A 20,840-nucleotide genomic window follows, 5' to 3' on the forward strand; every position below is an offset into this window, starting at 1 on the left:
TTGCAAACTACGGCTTGCAAGGGACTTCCAAAGCAGGATAATCCGCCATGGTTTGAAGCTGGTTTGCAGACAAACTGGGGTTTGTCATTAATTTGTGGATTTAGGCATAACAGCAAACCACAGTTTGTGATAACTGTGGCTTGCTATTAATGCCAGAATTCGCAAACCACTGAAAAACCACATTTAGGCCATTGTTCAGTCACAAGAGGTTGATGAACCACGGAGACAAGAGTGAGCTTATGGAAACTGAGTGGTGAGCTCTCAACCATGGTTTGTCTATTACAAGCAATAGTGTGATGGGGTGCTGAAATCACTCTTCAGACATTACTGTTGGGGTAAAGGGAACACATAAAGTAAAGACATCTGCCCTGTTACATTCCTACTGTTACTGGCTTCTACCTTCCCCATGTTCCCAGTAGCATCAACTCAAAAATCTCTTCCCTGCTCTAAAGCCATTTTGACCCCACTTCCATTCCTGTTGGGATGGAGGGGTCATTGTTTCCTAAGTCCATGCCAGTTTTCCATGTGTTCATTCATAAGTCTGTATTGTGCTCTTTCTGCATCAATGTGTGGATTTACTTATTCTTTTTAACTGCACGAAATATTCACATTACTTTTTGAGAGTATATTATTCTAAAATATGCATTAACCTAAAACAATAATTTTCTCCACACAACTTTGGTACTTTTACATAAGCTGACGAAAAGCCACTTCCAGAAATATAGTGGAATATAGTACAAGTTTAGTACTCATTTCCATTGCTGTTTGCAAATTACCGTATGTTCCGGTGTACAAGACGACTTTTTATCCCTGGAAAATCACCCCCAAAGTTGGGGGTGTTCTTATATGCCAGGTATACACGTTGGGAAGGAGGAGAGGGAGCCGGTGAGCACAGGCGCGCCTTCTGCCGTTGCTCCTCCTCCCTCCCCACAGAAGGGGACACGGAAAGTCCTTCTGAGTGCGCCGCTCACCCGCCCACCAAACGCCTTGCTTTGGGCTGCTGCTGCTGCAACAGCAGAGGCAGTGGAGGGGTGCGTGCTCTGCCCCTGGCGGTGCTCAAACTCTATAACTCTAAAATTCTAAAACTGACCAGCAAAAGTTGGGGGTCATCTTATATGCCCAGTCACCTAATACGCTGGAATGTGTTTCTGGAAGCACATAACACAGAAATGAGCACTAAACTTGCTCATGTTCTGCCATATGTCCAGAAGTGGCTTTTACATTGTGTAGAAGTTCAGATATATTCTGGAAATTAACAGCTTGGGAAATGTTGGGATAACAGAATAAACTTCATTCTGTGTGACTGCAGCCCAAATCAGTTTGGTTCGCTTATAAACTCAGGCTGAAGGAAGTCATTCAGGACCACAAGCCACCATTTACCATCTTCCCATAATGTTGAATTCACTATCCTTCCCACATTTCACATCACCCTCTGTGTTTTCCCACGGTCCACCTGGATGGCTGAGTGTCTTTGTTTTGGCTACAGGACAGCCGTTCGCTCGGCACGCAAGTACTCGCCACTCCCTCTTCAACACAGAGACAGCCATGAATCCCAAGTCCTTGCTTCGCCGGAGACGGACGGTCATCGGCTTTCCCCACCTCGCCCTGCGGGACCCAGGTGACAAAAGCAATGCTGCCACTCTCTGCCACTACAGAGGAGGGGGAATGGCTTGAAGGCTTAGGGTCCCTCCAGACTGGTGTTTCCAGCGGATATATTCTGCAACATGTCATTGAAGCTATGCTAACATACTAGTGGTGGAATTATACTGAACCATACCATTCTTCTGTATTAGTTGTTTTCCAGCATTGCCACATTTTTACCAGCTGGAGGGGCAGTCTTGCAAAACAGCACAATGAAAGCAGGACAAAAAAAAAAAGCTGAAACATTTGTGGTCTAAAATTTACAGGATTTCAGCAGCAAGTGAGGGGACATGCACTAGTTGGAAACAAAGCAGGATGTCCACCCTTAAAACCTTTGCAGCTGCAAACAGTATTGAAAGCAGCATGGTGTGTTGCTGCCCCAATATCATCATGAGCACAAATCATCAATAAACGCACAATAAAAAGGATGTCTGGAGAGACCCTTAGAAGCACTTGTAGAATCAAGACTTCCCTGACTCTGGCATATGTGAAGAACAGAATGTGAGAAGGGATGTTTGCCTTGGGCTTCTTTATAGGGATTTCCTGTAGGGCTCCTCCAAAATACTGGGTTATTTACAGGGCAAAAGTAAATTTTTCATGTACACTCAAAATTTGTCAAATTTCAGAATCTGACTTTATGGACCGTTTTCAAGCTTCATTTTTAGAATTCTGGGAGTGATCTAATATATTATTTGCTGCTTTTCAAGTAGGTTTGAAAAGTGGTTTTGATATGCAGATTTAAAAACCAGTTTCTGCAATGAACACAGAGGCAGAACAAGTCACAGAGCTACAGGATCAGAGCATCTTAATTTGGCTAGAAAAATATGAAGTTGCAGCTTAGCCGGATTTCAGTACCAACAAACAGAATCCATAAGTATTCCATTTGTGGGGATGTAGGTACATTTTTAATGGGAAGACTTTGAGAAACATCCCCCCCCCAAAAAAAGTATTTTGTTCTAGCCCCTTTTCCCTTAGGAACAGGCTCCCTAAGACTCTTTGAATTGTGAATGAATGTATCTTGGGATATCCCCCTCCACCCCCAAACACCGCCATGCATCTATGTTAAGTAGGGAGGAAACATATTTGTGGCATGGGGCAGAGAATAGGGACATTTGTAAGAATAGCCACGTAAGAGCTTGACTAGCAGACCATGCTCTTTAGGGCAGATCTAAAGATTTGCAACTTTAGAAATTTAAAAAAGGAAAGGAAAAACCTTTTACTATAGTGGTTCTCAAACTATGAAGTGGGGTGCTGTTGGCTGAGGGGTAAAGCAACACCCATGGATGTGTTTTCTTTTCTTTGCACGATCAGATAAAAGTAAATAATGGCCCCACCTTTACCACCTGTCCAAGGCCAGCTGAGCTCTTCCCTCCCCGAAGCAGGAGGATGGCCAGGCCTGGATTTCTTTGTGTTGATGGGGGCAGCTGCCCCCCGGCAGTGAAATATGAAGTTTCTACTTTTGGGGGGCAAACCTTATCCAGCATGAGGGCCATATTCTGTTCTGAGAATCTTCCAGGGGCCACATGCCAATAGTGGGCATAGCTGGAGAGAAAAGTGGGCATGGGGATGAATGTAAATTTCACTAGCTCTGGGGAGAAGGGGGCTGGCTGTGCAGGGGTGTGTGGTCTGGGGTTCACATAGAGAGGTATTGAGGCATTGAGCCCCTGAAACTCCCAACCCCTGATCTAAGACCTTTCAGTGTCCCAAGCAGAAGATCTTCCATGCTGTTCTTAATTCCTGCCTTTCTGCGTGCGCTCCCCTGCAGGGAACAGCAACGGCCCCATTCTCAACCCTCCAGCGACCATCGCAGAGTCCGCCTCTTGCAATTTTGTCCCTGAGGTGGCTAACGGGAGGAGCTCCACCCACCAGGCCCGCTCCCCGCAGCCAAGGCCACAGCTGAGGAAGACCTTCAGTGACCTTGGGGGAGTTCTACAAGGACGGTATTGCCAGGGGCCCGCTGGCCACACAGACAACCCTGGGGCAGTGTATGCCAGCCCGTCGTGCAACGGCCCCAAGGAGGACTTGACATTCTCCCCTGCCTGGAGTGCAGCATCTTTTGGCTACGTGAGCCCTTCCGCGAGCCAGAGTGAGCTGGTGATGGAAAGTGGGGCCCAGTCTCCCCGCAGCCAGAGGGGAACCCCAGACTCTGACCGGCCTGCTTCTTTCTTCATTAGCAAAGACAACGCAGTTGGGAGCAATGGGTCTGGGGCGTTCTGCACTTCTCCTGAGTCCCCTGTAGATGCTAACGGAGGCTTGAGGTGTGGGGCAGTGGAGGTCAAGGCTCGTTTAGTCCCCGCCACCCCGAGCGAAGAGGAATGCCCCCAAGCAGAGAGACAGCGGGTGATGTGCAAGTTCCGCGAGAGGTCTCTCTCCGTCCCCACAGACACAGCCTCCTTGTGCTCCATGGACATCGGGGGCAGCGAGACCTGTGCCCTGAGCTACCCCAGCGCCAGCTCCGAGGGCAGCACAAGCACAGACAATGTCTCGCTAACGGTGGAGGAGGCTCAGGTGAGGTCACGGCGGCCGCGCACCAAGAGCATCTCTCTCAAGAAGGCCAAAAAGAAGCCCTGCCCACCTACCCGCAGCGTCTCATTGATCAAGGAGGGGCAGCTCAGCATCGCAGAAGCTGGTGACGAGTCGCTGCCGCAGGACCAGAGACCAAAAAGTCTGTGCTTGCTGCCCGACACGCAGGCCCAGAGCCAAGTCCCTGGGGACACAACCAAAGAGCTGGAAAGCGTGCCGTACTCACAGCAGTGGTACATGCCAGAGTGGAGTCCTGGCGACCCCTATTGCTCTCTCTCTGGCTCCAGCACGGCCACTGGGACCACCGTGATCGAGCTCTCCAAGGCACGGGGTAGCTCTGAGTCCCTCCCCTCCCCTTCCGTCTCCCGGGCCACCACACCTTCCCAGCTCTCTGCTGAGGTCAACCTGAAAACCTCCTCCCCAGCGAGGCCGACAGGGGTGATGTCTCCCTCCAGCGGCTACTCCAGCCAGTCGGAAACTCCAACCCCAACCATCCCAACATCTGCCGTTCTGGGCCACACCCCGCATCAGAGTGGGCGCGCGAGACCCCTTGTGCCCGAGAGGAAGTCCTCGCTGCCCCCAGTCTCGCCCATGGAGCGAAGCCCCAAGTCACGGCTGTCCTTCGACCTGCCGTTCGCGCCGCCGTCACACCTGGACCTCTCGGGGCTGAAGATCTCTCTCAAGGCCAAGCCCAAAGTGAGCCGGCACCACTCCGACTCCACCTTTGGAGCCAAGCTGGGGCCGAAGCTCAGCCCCGTGCAGCCCGTCATGCCCATGGTGACGCAGCTGGACCTGCGCTCCGTCCGCCTGCGGTCCATCAGCCGCTCCGAAACAGAGGACAACCTTGAGAGCCTTGAGCCTGTCGAGGAGCCTGGCAAGAAGGTCCGGCCCCCGGTGGCAGAGAAGCCGCCCCTTTCCAGGAGGCCCCCGATGCTCCTGCACAAGACCCCTCCAGTCCAGGAAGAGTCCCCCGTGGGCTCCCCAACCTCTCCACTGACACCCCAGGGCTCGGTCGCCGTAGAGAACGTTTACATGGTGGCCAGGAGGCCTGAGCACCAGTGGGATGCAGATGCCTGGAGCCCTATGGAGCCGCAGCCCCCCGTGGCAGCCGTCTCTCCAGCACAAGGGCCCCCGGGGACGTTCTTCTCTGCCCGGCGGCTTTCCGAGGACAGCTTGGAGGAGGAGCTGAAGCCAAGGCTGCCGCTGGAGAGAACACCTGGCGGGGAGAGCCACAGAACCAAAGTCCCTCCCCCTGTCCCCAAGAAGCCTAGTGTGCTTTACCTGCCGCTGGTGAGCTCCCCGCTCCACCCAGGGGCCTGCGTCGGGGATCCAAGGTTGGCTGCCAGCCCTGTCATCATGCTGGACGAGGACTGTGCTTATTCCGAGCTGACTCCATGCAAGGCATTGACCCCTGTGGCTAACGCAGTGAGCATCAGTCCGACGACTGCAGGGTTGTCTTGGGGAAACGTTTCAGGTAAGTGGCTCCGCCTTTCAAGAGTCCATCCCTGGTTCTCTTCTGCCCTAAGGTGGTTGAAAAGGGAGCATAGTCCAGGAGCAGAGAGCACCTGCTTTGAATGCTGGAGGTCCCAGGTTCAAACCCACTTAAAAGTATCAAGGATGTGATGGGATAGATTGGTGCCCTCAAGATGCTGGAGAGGTGCTGACACTTACAGTAGACAACCCTCGGATGGGTGGCTGTTTTGCACATTGGTGCAAGCGTTCTGTCTCCCAGAGAGTAGCTTGCACCTGCTTTGCTCCTCCTCTGATCGTTTTGCAGCTGGGCTGCACTGAGCTAAGCCAGTGTTTGGGTTTGAGTGCCGTCCCAACCCTGGCTTGTGGTTAAGCTCCCTCCAGAGACTAACCACAGTCTGTAGCTTAGGTTTGTTCTTGGATACACCTTGTGGTTAGTCTGGATAGAGCTTAACTGCCCAGGCAAAACACTTAGCCAAACCTTAGCTTAGCCCAGTGCAGTGCAGCAGTCAAAAAGTCCAGGCAAGGAGTCTGCCCAATCATGTGTTCACACCAAGCCAATATTTGGCTTTGTGTGATGTGCAAACAAGGCCAGCATGAGGCAGCTACACACATGTTGAAACACAGGGAGATGCCTTATACCACATCTGACTACGTGACCATTTAACTCTGTGTTGCCTGCTCAGATTGGCAGCAACTCCTGGGGATTTTAGGCAGATTTTTTTATTCCGTCACCTCCAAACTGATTCCTCTTTAGCTGTAGATGTTGTGGGTGAAACCTGGGACCTTTTGCATGGAAGGCATGTGTTCTGCCAATGCTCTGTAGCCCCTTTATGTAAAAGAAGTAATGTGTGATGATTGCATTCAGGATGTTGTTGGGGCTTGTGTTTTTTGCTCAGCGTACACAGGCTGGGAAAAGGCAGTTAGTCCTTGCTTTTGCATTATGTGCTGAATCCTTGTAGCCCTCCAGGTTTTGTTCGCCTCCTGCTCCCACCTGCCCCAGCCAGCAAGGCCAATAATAAAGGATGGTGGTATTTGTAGTCTAACAACATCTGGAGGGCCGCAGTTTCCCCTTCCTTCTTGCATAGGGGGGAAAAAACTATATGTCATGTGATTGTCACACATGACCATTTTTATTTGTGCTGCACCCTATAACTTCCTCCCAGGATTCCTTTCACATTAGAACTTGGTAATGTGTGAAGAAGCTCATAGGAAGAAGTTCTTCCCTATTCATCTTGAGATGCATATTTGATTTGATTTAATGTTTGTATTCTGCTTTTCCGAAATAATTTTGAACTCAGGGCAGCTCACAATCACAACAGTAGCATGAAAAATTAACAAGAATTACAATCATTTTACTAATATCGTATCTACTTTTAATAGTATATGTACTGGTTATTGCTTGAAATCATATCCTGCCTGCCCTCCAATGAATTCTTCCCCTCCCAGCTTTATCCTCATTGCAACCCTGTAAGATAGGACCAGTCCGAAGTCACTAAGTGAATGGGGATTAGAACCTGACCTTCCGCTGTTCTAGTCTAACTTTCTAACTACTGTTCTGAATTGGCTCTGATGTGATATGATATGATGTGTAATGCCCAGTAGTCAAATATAAATGGGGAGAGGCAGACTAGCAAAACATCTTTAATTCTCTGATGGATGCTTGGACAATCTTGCTTTATGCTATGGATTGAAATAGTTAGTGGAAGCTACCTATAAATTAAAAAATACACAAACCACAGCAAAATAAATTCACCCAATCCTGAGCAACTTTTGATTGCATGACAATCTAAAGTTACCAGCTGGATAGCAGCCTGTCCCTCATGCCCCATGTGCATTGTACATTTAAAGCAGGATCGCACCACTTAAAATAGCCACAACTTCTCCCAAAGAATCCTGGGAACTGTAATCTGTTAAAATGCTGCGAGATGCTAGAGCCCTATTCCCCTCTCAGAGCTAAAATTCCCCAGACTTCCCTGGGAAGAGGAACTGATGGTAAAACTACTATGAGACTCATCTCTTTGAGGGGTGTCCTAACAACTCTCAGCTCCCTTAACAAACTACAATTCCCATGATTCTTTGGGGGAAGCCATGACTATTTAAAGAGGTTTGATAGTGCTTTGAAGTTAAAGTGCAGATGTGACCCCGCTCTCCCACTCTCTCTCTTTTGATCTGTTGGTTTCTGTTCCTCTATATGTCCATTCTTCCTATTCTTCCCAACATCTTGTCTGTTAGCTTTATTCATTCCCCCTATTTCTTTCTCCCTCTGATCTCTCTTCAGCTCCTTCTCCAACCATCATCAGTCAGCTCAAACCTTCCCACCTTTCCCCTTTTTATGGCCCTCATTCTGTTTTTTTAAAAATGATATTTATTAAGGTTTCAAAGAAAAAAATTACATAGATAAAAAGAAAAGAAAAAAGACAGAAATAAGAATAAAAGAAAAATACAAAAAAGATAAAAAACACTTTAAAAATGCATCAATCTTTCAACCTTACATTCATATCCTTGCTTCCCTGACCTCCTCACACCTCCCTTTTTTGTATTCCAATTCAGTTAGTTACTTCAGCAATTTCTTTCCCTCTTTGTTTTTATCTTAATCCTTTAACTTAATATATTATAACTTTGGATTCTCACCTGTTAATAATCCATTTTTACATACACCTTTATAACATTGCTGCTTAAACCACTTAACTTCATTCTTCCCAACATCTTGTCTGTTAGCTTTATTCATTCCCCCTATTTCTTTCTCCCTCTGATCTCTCTTCAGCTCCTTCTCCAACCATCATCAGTCAGCTCAAACCTTCCCACCTTTCCCCTTTTTATGGCCCTCATTCTGTACCCTTCTGGTACTTGTCATTTCTCGTAGAAGGCCTGCTGCTCCTACTTGGATCAAGCTCGCAGCTCCACCTAACGGCAAAACCCATCAGCTTAGGGGGTGTTCACATGCTGCATTCATCTAGTGTATGATCTGTGTAAAAATAAATAAATAGCTGAGCTGTACATTTTTACAGTTCTTTACATACAGTTGTTGGCACACCACATTCAACGAGTGCATAATCTGCGCATCTGCGTCCACAAACACTTGTACTATTGTTAACATGCAGTGCTCAACAAGTGTACACTCTTTCACACAAACAGTTCCACTTGTACCTGTGCTCAATGTGACTTGTCAACAAGCCTCATGTATCGTCCAGTGATCTTTACAGTCTGTTTTCCTGTGTACGCAACAGCTGAGCTGTGCAAATAAGAAGTGTGTGCTTTTTCACACAAACCCCGGCACATGTGGAGAGACAAGTTTGTCCCTGTGTTCATTGTAACGTGCAAACAAACCTCCTGTGAACACCTGAAGATCTTCAGGAAGGGAAGGGAATACCTGTGAATTCTGTGTTCACTTGAAAATGGATGCAATAACAGGAGATCTGAGGTTAGGATCTCTCGCTTGAAAATAATAACCAGCAGCTGCTTCAAAGTGCTGCTCTTGGAGAGGGTATCGTACCCACATCTTCCCTAGCTCTTTCCCCAGACTAAGCCAATTTGGGGTTTCCCTCCTTGGGGTTGCTTATACTTCCTTCTTGTGCGTAGGTGTGGGTGTCATTTTGTCTACTTAATAACCAGTAACAAGACCTTGAATACAATAAAGGTAGAATATTGTACTCAACGTATCTAACCTAAACTGCATCAGTAAAGATGCAGCAAAGCATTCTTAATCAGAAAACATAAATAAAACAAAGGAGCGATAGCTGGGGGAGGGATGCAATTTCTTTTTCAGTTCCAACTGAGTTACCATATTTTTTCCCCAGCTGGTTCTCTGTTTTCTTATTTATGTTTACTAATTAACATTGTTTAGCTTCGTTTCATTTTATCTTTCTTAATGTAGTTTATGTTTTATATATATATATATATATATATATATATATATATATATATATATATATTGAGCACAATACGGTGCCTTTCTTAGATTCACAGTCTTGTTGCTGTTTATGCTTCCTCTTCTAGATACCCATAGTTTGCTTTGTTTCAGCTAGTTAACCAGTGACAATCTTCCCCTGAACACTGGGAATAAAAAGGAATGGTGTTTCAGGGTTGCTGTTCTGAAAGTAGAGCCGCCCTAGTCTGATGTCACATCCGTACCATACATTTAAAGCACTCTCATACCACTTTAACCTGTTATGTCTTCCCCCAAGAATTCTGGGAAATGTAGTTTCTTAAAAGGGTCTGTACCTCACTGAATGACAGTTCCCAGAATCCTGAACAAACTACAGTTCCCAGGATAAAGTGGTATAAGAGGGCATGTCCACTGGGCATACTTCTAAGTTCCAGAAAGTTGTGCTCTGGCAAATGGAGCTTTAACTCTTTCCTCTATTTTTATCTCAACTCCCTTGAAAAGATATTTTTAGCTGAAAGGGGTAGATTAAAGGAGTTGGAGTTGGAAAGAAAGGTACAATTGCTTTCTCTGCCCTTCCCCTCTCCCCTCTCCCCTGCAGCTTCATGGGGGATGTGCAACTTCAGGGGGGGATTTAGGAATGGGCAAGATGGAGAAAGTAGAAGGAAAAGTGGAGCCTATATAAGAAAAGCTTGAACTTGTATTTGAAGCTCTCTGGTGAAGGAGCTGATATTAATTGATATTAATCCCGCCACCCCTTTGCTTGCTGCTTTCCCATTATATCTGGGTTCACCCACCATTTGGAGCCTGTGGGTACATTTGCAAACAGGAAAAATGTAGTAAGGACAATGCACAACCAAGTACACACTACAAACTCTTTTCTTGACTCCAGAAGAATCCTCCTTCCCAGCCCAGTTTCAGCATAAGGGACAGGGGATCCTCTGGGCATCAGGAAAGGCCTCTACAGGTGCACAAAGAGGTGGTGGCAAGAATCAAATCAATGTCTTCATGTGCTATATCTGGTTATTGAAGATTAAATGAGCATTGCCTGTCCTCCCTGTCCTTCTGTCTCTGTCTTTGTCTCTCTCTCTCTTTTTCAAACACCCGCACACCTGGCTCCTCTGCCCAGGGATGGTGAACCTGTGTCCCTCTAGGAGTTGTTGGACTTCAGTTCCCATCATCCTTGACCATTGGTCACGCTGGCTGGGGCTGATGGGAGTTGACCTCCAACAGCACCTGTAGGGCTCCAGGTTCCCCATACCTGTTCTCCAGTTGGCTGTTTCTGAAGTGCCTTTCTCCCACCCCCCACCCCACCCCACAAGTTTACCGCCAACATCCCAGATCTCACTGGCAGGAGACCTGTTTGGCCAAGACTCTTGCTTTCTTTTCTTCAGGGAGCTCAGTGGGCTCAAGGGCCGAAGAGAAAAGCTTTGTAAGTGACAAAACCGCCGAGTCGATAACCGAGGAGGACGACGATGTGTTTGTGACATCCCGAACCACAGAGGATTTGTTTACTGTCATCCACAGGTGGGGGCCCATCCAGGTGTTGCATTTTGGGAGTTGGTAGCTCCTCTGAGGGTGTGGGGTGGTTTGCTCACCCCACCACTCTAGCCCCACCGTACGCCAGCCTTAACTTGGGGGGAAAGACCCTTCCTGCTCTTTGTGAGCTTCATGCATACCCCACCCGAAAATCCTTCCTCACTTCATCCCCTGTTCATGTCCTCCAGAATCTGCACAACTCAGGTCCAGAGATCCCATAATAGTTTCCAATCACCAGTTTGGGTCTATTCTCAAAGCCAAGCTCCTGTACCAGTTAGGGATTTGTTTAACAGCCACTGCAGACCAGCCACTCCATTTCAGGTGGGCTGTTTCGAACCCCACCTCCTGCACCACTTTCATGAGTGCTTGCTTGTTTTCATGCTGATCTCTGCAGCTTCTCATAAGGACCAGAGGCTTGCATTTTCAAATCGAATGCTTGCACCATGTCTCAGATACTCCCGTCACCCATTTCACCCAGGAATTCATCCAGTTAGAGCTTTGGGGAAGAGCTCTAGGGGTCTATTCAGCAGAACAAACCAAAGGTGGGTCCCCCCACTGCATCAGGGCTGCCCTACCAGATTTCAAAGTAAGCAAAGCTATATCTAAAGAGAGATAACATAAGTAACATAAGTAAGCCAAGGGTCCAAAATGACCTAACTGTACTGCTGCATCCTACTTAAAGCCAGTCCCTGTACATCAGGCAGATGGAACTTGCAGCCTTCCAGACACTGCTGAACTACAGTTCCCATTGCCCCTGACCATTGGCTATGCTGGCTGGGGCCGATGGGAGTTATAGTTCAATAACATCTAGAGGCCCACCAGTGCTGCAAAGCGTGCAGTGTTTTTGCCCACTGACAAAAGAAAGTTCACATTCTGCTTCCATTCAAGATAACTAGAGCTAGCTAGAGTTTGTGCTTTCTTACTTCACTCACATTTGACACCACCCACAGGAGGTCATAATCCGATCATTATCCTCCTTGTGTTCCTCTGAGAGATAGCTCAGTCGGTAGAGCATGAGACTCTTAATCTCAGGGTCGTGGGTTTGAGCCCCACGTTGGGCAAAACATTTCTGCATTGCAGGGCGTTGGACCAAATGACCCTCGTGGTCCCTTCCAACTCTACAATTCTATGATTCTATGACCCCAGCAAACCTGCCTTTTAGAAAGTTAAAGCACAGCAGTGCAGTCGCTACAGGTGCGGTAGGTTCTTAGCTCTACTCTTCCATCTTTTCCTGCAGATGTAGCTTTGATGAGCAATGTAAGTGAACCTATTGAGGTGAACCTATTGCCACTCAGGACATCTCCAGTATTACCAGTAACTCTTTTAATGAGCCATAGAGTGCTTTTTCATCTATATTTTTAGCTAAAATTTTCAAAAAAAATATTAACATATTCACACAGTAGTGTTTAAATGAAGGAGATTTATTTTTAAGGATTTTTAAAATGCTACATTCTATCAACAAGTTTTTGGCCTAACACACTTTCTAACTTTTTTAAAGCATTTGTTTCCACAAGTGTCGAAAGTAATTGGGAAACAGTGCTTATGGTAAATAAGCATTTCAGCACTAATTAAATAACTGATTTTAAGAGGAAGATGAGTGGCAGAAGAGTAATTTTTATTTTATTTTATTTTAAAAACTTTGCTTGAGTGAATCGTCACTGCCCCGCCTAGGGAGCAGTGTCCCACCCATTAGTGTGGATGGAACATAGCAGCAAGCACATGTAAAAAAAGCACCTTACCCCCACATTAAGAAAAGACAGCTGCAATTCTGCTTGCAGCTTAAAACAGGAGAGCAACGGCTGGATAGTCCTTGGGCTGCCTTCTCAAACCTGGGCCCCAGCCAGGAATTATGGGAATTGTAGTCCAAAACATCTGGCAAGTGCTAGGTTGGGGAAGGCTGCTCTGGAAACACCCATGGCAAATTGAACCATTGCATACAAAGCTCCCATTGTTTCCTCTGGATGGGTCCCATTACACCATTTTAGACTGTTACGGCTGTGCCAGCTCTACCTAACCTCAAGTGACTTTCTGATCTGTTTGTGTGTGTGTGTGTGTGTTTGCGTGTTTGCATTTGCAGGTCCAAACGAAAGTTGCTTGGTTGGAAGGAATCCGGCGAAGCCTTTGGCAACCGGCAGAATTCAAAGAGCAACGAGTGCGCTCCGACGGGCGTCACAAGAACCTCCAGCAGGAATGAAGATTTTAAGGCACTCCTTCAAAAGAAAGGTGGCAAGGGCGCTTCAGGCATCCGTACGTCTGCGGCTGAACTTCTGAAGACCACCAACCCCTTGGCTCGGCGAGTTATGACCGAGTTTGCTGTGGACGGGACAATTCAGGGCCCTAAGACCCAGCCATGAGTATGTCGAGAGAGAGAGAGAGAGAGCTTTGTCATTTCGCGCAATGCCCTAATCCAACCCTTGGGGAGATCTGCTTGGCTAAGGGTCAGGGTGAGCCTACCACTCCATTACCGGGGTGGGGGGGTGTTGTGTTGTTGTTTTTCATCTTTGTTGATTTGTTGGCAGTGGTGCCAGACTTTTTCCTGTTTCTTTTTTTTTACTGGAGGGGGGACTCCTGACCCAAGAAAAAGTGTCTTAAATGCAGAGCACACACTCATCCCCAATGGAATCAGCCACGCATCTTGGCCCTAAAGGGAGGAAGCTTTTATATCTTTTTCCACACTGGAAGAAGGACCTGCAGCATGGGTGTTCCTAGACAGGGCTATCCTGCACTGGTATCAGACCTAGGCCTGGCACCTTCTTCAATTGCATGAGGAGTGGGATGCCTCTTCTCTTTTTCATCCTGATCCTCCTGCTTTCCAAGACTACAAATTTGGCAGGTTGGGGAGTCCCCCTGTACTGATTTCTTCTCTGCAGTGAAGCTAGCTTGGAACTGTTCAGAGTTTCTTTGGCATGTGGTACTTTCAGTGCTTGTAGGATGCAATATATGGCTGTTGTGGCTTCTTTTCTTTTTAATCCAACCCCCCACCCCACCCTGCAGAACCTGACGTGATCATTTTTAGTTTTGACTGCAAAACTGCTGAGGTAGTGGTGGCAGGGTGGAAAGGTGGTCACTTAGGAGGCAGGTGTTGTTCAAGCAGAGGAAGAGCAAAGATCCCTATTTTTATTGATGATGCCTGACGGTCATATCAGGGCTCAGCCCCACTTCTGTGATTCCTAGTCACAAATCCGAGAAGTTATTTTGCCCTTTCGCATTCCCTGGGGAAACCTGCTGCTTACGCCTGAATTGGAACAAACGCCAGTCAGGTTTCCTGTGGACTGAGATTTGTTTCAGTCCAGCAGTGAACAGTGGGTTTTCCCGGGGAAAGTGGCGGGACAAAATTAAAGCCTCTCAGACCCATGACTAGCAATCATGAGGCTTTTAATCTCAGGGTGGTGAGTTCAAGCCTCACGTTGAGCAAAAAAGCTCCCTGCATTGTACGGGGTTAGACTAGATGATCCTTGTGTTCCCTTCCAACTCTACAATTCTGTGATTCTTAGGATGAGCCCTATGACTCCAGTGTCCTTAACATATTGCTTGCTGTTCTTTTGCTCAGGGCGGGCAAAATTCCCCAATCTGGCCTCATCACCCTTCAGCCTAATATTTCTATGCTGGCCCCTGAGAATTTTGAAATATTCGTTCAGCTCTCGGGAGGGCTGGCACCTGGAACATTTTGATACAGGATTGCTTCCCCCACTGCCTTAAATGCAAATATTCAGCTCGGAATCTGAAAGATTTTCCTAGCCCTTCTGTATCCTTGGAACCAGAAATCCATTATCTGACCAGAAGCTCTCGTTAATGCTGTTGACCTTCTTCTCTTCACAACCTTAAATGGAACAAAAGTAAATTGTCTTGTAGCTGCTGGGTTCCTGAACTAATTGTGTCTTTAGAGCCAAATCCTGCACACAATGGACTCTGTCCAGCTGGGACACCATGGGGCTCTTTGCAGACACCAGACGTAGACTAATGGGCTGGTTGTTCAGTGCCATCTTGAACAGTGGGTGTATGATTGAACTGTACTGGTGGGGTAATATTGTTTTAAGGATCAATTCAAAGAGTTGGGGCTGAATAATCATTGCAGCAGCTACCTGCAGATTCTTCACTTCCGTCCTTGGTAGGATTCTTCTTTTAACATCATGAAAATGAAAAAAGAATTAAAAGCATCTTGCAGCACTGTACGCACTTGCAGATGAATTGTGGCATAAGCTCTCATATACTAGAGCCTGCTTATTCTGATTAACTAGGTGTTTTCCTAAGCTGGGATACATGTGAGCAAAGGGAAGGGCATACTTTAAATGGTGGAGGGCAATTGGCCACAGAATTTACAATCTGTGGTCATTTTATGAAAAGGTTAAACCAATGGTGAACCTTCCAGAGGTTGTTGAAGCGTGGCTTCCATCGGTCCCCACCAGTGCAGCCCACGTCTCGGGATGAAAGGACAGGCATAGGCAAACTCAGCCCTCCAGATGTTTTGGGACTACAGCTCCCATCATCCCTGACCACTGGTCCTGTTAGCTAGCGATGGTGGGAGTTGTAGTCCCAAAACATCTGGAGGACTGAGTTTCTCTATGCCTGTGATAGGCGCTGTTGTTTTGTAACACCTGGAGGACAGGTGTCATGTGGAACCCTTGGCTCTCCAGGTGTTGCCAAGCTACACATCTCATCAACTTCAGCAAGAAGAACAATAGCCAGGGATGATGGGAACTTAGTTCAGCAACATCTGGAGGGCTAGAGGTTCCCCACACCTGGTAAACAATGTAACCACATTGATCATCCACAAGATGACCCAAAATAATAATAATAATCCCAAAATGCTTCAGATGTCTGATGAAGTGAACTGTAGTTCCCAAAAGCATATGCCGCAATGAATCTGTTAGTCTTTAAAGTGTTGCTTTTGCTACAGCAGGGCTAATCTGGCTACACCTCTGGAAGTGGTTCTCTATACTGAGCATTGATAGAGCAGCCATGGCCCTCCCAATGTCGTTGGACTACAACTCCTATCATCCCTGAACATTGGCCATGCTGACTGGGGCTGATGGGAACCAGAGTCCAACAGCATCCGGAGGGACACAGCTTACCTATCTGCAATACAGAGGAGAAGGCCAGTCCTAAGCATTACGCTGCACTGCAAAGAGAAATCACAGAGGGAGCGTGCATTAGTTCTCAGCGCCCTGAGAATGTCAAGGGCACAGAGCAGGTTTCCGTGATGGTGTCCCCAAGTGCATGCCTTTAACTTTCCCCCGTAGAAGTGAATTGTAACCATTCAAAGAAGTAAACCGATATGCTTGCCACGTGGGCAAACGCTACCTTCCACTCTTAAGTCTGGGTGAACCAGCCCTTACTGCAGTGCAGTGTGTATGTGTGTGTATAATCTTCACGTGTAAGGTGTCTAAAGAAGCATTGAATGCACACACCGCAGGGCATACCACAATATAAAAGCCCCTTCCTTCTCCATGTTTCCTACCTGTCTCAGTGAAAGGCATTTTGCTGATACTTAAGGTTTTGTCTGGGGCAGCGTTTTGAATCCCTTCCCCCACCCCCTCAACCCCAGTATACCATATTTTCAGCTGATTAGCACTTTGCAACCTCTGGTATGCTCACACAACTTAATGGCCTTGCAGTGAATGTCCATAGTCAGGGAGGGACCACTGTCTTAGAGTTCCTCTCTTGTCTCCCCACTGCCCTGCGGTTCCTCTCTCAAGGCAGAAAGTTGCGTTCCCTGATTTTCACAATCTGGCTCCTGCTTTTCCCTCTCACACAGCTAGTGTGTGGGATCCTGCTGACTGGTCCAAGGAGCAAACAGAAGCAAGAAAAACTGATGGGTTGGGGTGTGTGTGAAAAGAGAATCATTAGAAATGTCCAGAGCTATTGCTACTACTGAATGATGCTATTTTACTCACTTTCTGTACTGCTCCCTGATGTGTAATGCCAGTAGCATCTGGTCAGCTACACCTGACACATCTCCTCCTGAGTTTTAGGCTCCTGTTTTCCATGAGTCCCAGGGAGTATGGAAGGTGGGTCATTTAAAAAGAGATGACAAGGATCAGTAAAATGCCCAACTCCTTCCCCAATAACGTATGGCTCTTTCCAGTGATTATCTTAAACCTCACCAATTTAACTTGAAGTGAGCAAAAATCACAAGATCCTCTGTAGGAGTCTAGGATATGCCATGCACCTCCTAAGATCAATCTACCCATGTTCAATACAAGGTTGTTGTTTTCCCCCCCAGGATGCTTTCACATGCTGAAAAAAGACCAGTGTTCAAATTATGGTAGATAGGGTTTTGGGGGGGGGGTTTCTGAGAGGGGGTTAGTGAAATTCATGAGACTGATGCCCTAAACCTCCCCAATTTCAGCCAAACATGTCCCACATTTGAAAAAGCAGGAGCTAAGGGGGAAATTATAAAAAGTTAGGGTGTCTGGGGGCCCTTTGCGTCACCCTTGTAATTTGGGAACCGAACGGTGTCCCCACAAAATGTACGTATTAGTGCTTAACATTCTCTTTTTCTAAATGCTATGGTGAAAATAGGAAGCGTAACTCATTCTTACTTCCTGTTTCAGTGATTGTTAGAACATGGGGAAGGGCTACAGCAATCACAGATAAACTTGGCAAAAGATAATTTCTTTTAGGTATATCCAAAGGGGCTTGCTTGGAAAGACTAGGGGCATATTTACATTGCAAAATTTAGCTAGTTTGAAGTGAAGGTGGAACTCATGACATCACACACACACACACACACATGCCTGCTCCAGGAACCCTGGGAGCTGGAGTTGTATGAGGTTGCAAATAATGGTTTTTTTATTCAATCTCTATACCTATAGTTTCCAGGTTCATTGGTCTGGACTTGTGACATTTAAATGGGCCTGAAACTGGTTGCAACTAAGGGATGAAGGAGTAATTTGCTTCTGTTTGTATTGAAATGCATACCAATCTAACCCACACTTCCTGAAAAATATGTGAACTGAAAAAGCTAGCCTTCAAAATCTGCACTCCTCCAAATTTTGTCATGCAGTTCTCTGGCCAAATAATGTTTACAAAAAAAATGTGCCTACTATCATCATCATCATCATCATCATCATATATTTCTTCATCACCTTCTAAACAACCATCTCAAGGCAATTTTCACGTAAGATAATTTTTGAAAACACACACACACAAAACACATTTGAATCAAGACTAAAACTCTAGCAAAATAAACACTCATGGTAAAGGCCCATTTATCCAACTAGGAAAACTGTGTTCAATTTTAACTATAGTTACTTGACACAAGCTAACAGCCTAGGTTGCAAAGCTGGCTTGTTCAATTTATAGTTAAAATTAGCCACAGTTTAGGTTTCAAACAATGCACTAAACCGAGACTAATCTAAAATAGAAGCTTCTGCTCATCTCACAAGGACATTTTCCCTGCCTTGCTATGTACTCCCTTGGAGAGCTTTTCCTGGCTGGGATGTATCTTTTAACTGTAATAAAATTACTTGCTTGTCTGGATGGGGAATGGAGAAATGCATGGGTGTCACAACATTTATCTTTTATGTAGTTGGAATGTAGCAGTCACATCCCTTGAAGTGTCCACTTTTGCCTCTGGCCCTTCCCACCCCTGGTTTTCAGGTCCTGGGCAAGTTCCCCATGCGGGAATTCTCCCCTCAGGCTGGAACAGGTTCCCCATGATTGCTTTAATCATACATCCAAATCCAGGTATACACTGTGTCTCAAAACTTGTTTTCCATGCAGTACCTGACTGCCTTGCTGGCAGGGACTGGAGAATCTCCTCATTCATCTGGCCACTGATCTGATTTTCTGATTACCAAACGTGCCCCTAATGGAACAGGGTAGTAATGATAGCCGATAGCTAATGTAAGCCAGTTGCAACTTCATAAAAAGTGAAAACAGGGTGTTTTTAAAATACTGCGCTTAGTTTTGTATGACTTCCAGGGTACCCTATACAGTACAGTTGTATGAAATGAAACATATCCTGCCCAGGATTAATAATCTAATGTTGGGTTGCACCAGGACTTAGTTTTCTCTGTGTGCCTTTGTGTGAGGCTGTGTGTGTGATTATATAGCATTAATGCTGGTCAAATCAAGTATAGTTGCCTGTATCAGCTAATCCTCAAATGACGGTCTCCTCTTGCAGAACTTTGGTCTTTCAAATCATCGGGTGGAGGGGATATGCATTATTTCTTTGCTTTGCTATGACACTGCTCTAGCCATCTTGGGAGTCCTGCTGTTTATCATTTAACAAATGCAGTAATCTCTGTGTGCGTGCTGGGGAGTAGGAATGAAATGGTGTCATGGTAACATAAGTGGTCATATATTGCTTATAGAAAGACATAGCCAGCATGAAATTGGCTGGAAAGTATTTGTACTCTCAAATCATTATGAAACCGAGGAGGATGACCTATTTCCCAACAGTTGGGCAGAAACTCAGCTGTTCAAGTGGTCAACTCCTAATGAGAAAATTGTACATAATGTCATTGGTCCTAAGAAATAATGACACTGAAAGCATTTTTTTAAAAAAAATAAATAAAAATCTGCAGAAGTACATAATGCTGCCTGAGTCGGCAAACGAAGGTTTGCAGGCACACTTAAATGAAATTTCTGAAAAAGAAACAGGGTTTTAGCTTAGCTTTATCTGCTAACTTTGTACAGTGGTACCTTGGGTTACAGACGCTTCAAGTTACAGACTCTGCTAACCCAGAAATAGTACCTTGGGTTAAGAACTTTGCTTCAGGATGAGAACAGAAATCGTGCAGCGGCAGCGGGAGGCCCCATTAGCTAAAGTGGTACCTCAGGCTAAAAACTGTTTCAGGTTAAGAACGGACCTCCAGAACAAATTAAGTTCTTAACCAGAAGTACCACTGTATATGCAGGGAAATTAGGTTTTGAAATTTAGCACCAGGGAGCTTTGAAACATGCTATTCCACAATCAGCAGTCTGAAGCAGGGCAGTCCAGGAAGAACAGCAGTACGTTTAAATTGTTCTCTTAGGCTGCAATCCTAAACATGCTGACCTGGAAATAAGTGCCATTCAGTTGAAGTGTGGCATTCATACACAAAGAAAGGCTTCCTTTTTATTGGTCCAACTTGCATCAAATACGTTTGGTTTCTCGTACTCTTGAAGAGCTGGAAGAAAAGCATGCACACTCTTGTGAGCGATTCCAGTCCTTGGTGCAGCATGCAATTCTTCATCACTTTAGACTCCCATTTCAAAACAACAGTCAGCAATTGTTGATGAGATTTAAATGCTTTGTTTTCAGAGGAGTGAAATGGTAGGGCTCCTAGCAACGTTCTTCTTTCTCTATCTCTCCCTCTTATCTTTCTCTCTCTGTCTGTCTGTTTCTCCTTTCTTCCTTTTTTTGCAAGAGTCTAAAAATATATATTGGATTTTGTGCTGCCCCCTAGGTGAGAAGGCAGTTTGGGGCCCTCCTCCTTCCAAACAGTTCAGGAAGCCAAGCTTATAGACAGCTCCCTCCTGATTTTTGCTATTTGAGCCCATATTCATTATCTCAAGACTGGGCTTTAATCTGTGAGTTGAGTCAGCACACTTCCATGGTACCTCAAGAACCCTGCTGGATATGTGCCAGGCTGATGCAAAGCCCAGCCGAGAAAGGACAATGAGCCAAATGCATATTCCGAAATTAAATGTGATTCAGAAATGGGAAGTAGCCTGGGAAGTAGTTTTGCAGCTTCAAACCAAAACAACTGTTGGATTCCGCACAACCTGCTTTCCTCCTTATTATGCTATGAACTGGAATGCACATTGCTTTTTCTTTCTTTTCTTTTTTCTT

General features: G+C 46.1%; 1 protein-coding gene across 2 annotated transcripts in view; it reads left to right on the plus strand.

The window, feature by feature from the left end:
• NHSL2 (NHS like 2) overlaps positions 1-20,836 on the plus strand; it is a 118,987-nt gene extending 98,151 nt beyond the window's left edge. For both annotated transcript variants that reach the window (XM_083484616.1, XM_083484617.1), the window contains exons 5-9: positions 1,487-1,618; positions 3,407-5,638; positions 10,915-11,047; positions 13,137-15,586; positions 17,367-20,836. In XM_083484616.1, coding sequence (XP_083340742.1) covers positions 1,487-1,618; positions 3,407-5,638; positions 10,915-11,047; positions 13,137-13,413 — 2,774 coding nt within the window. In that variant the 3' untranslated portion in view covers positions 13,414-15,586; positions 17,367-20,836. The remainder of the gene's footprint in view (positions 1-1,486; positions 1,619-3,406; positions 5,639-10,914; positions 11,048-13,136; positions 15,587-17,366) is intronic.
• Positions 20,837-20,840: the final 4 nt, after the last annotated feature.

Source organism: Podarcis liolepis (assembly GCF_965112155.1).
Source record: "Podarcis liolepis genome assembly, chromosome: Z".
Classification (NCBI taxonomy): domain Eukaryota; kingdom Metazoa; phylum Chordata; class Lepidosauria; order Squamata; family Lacertidae; genus Podarcis; species Podarcis liolepis.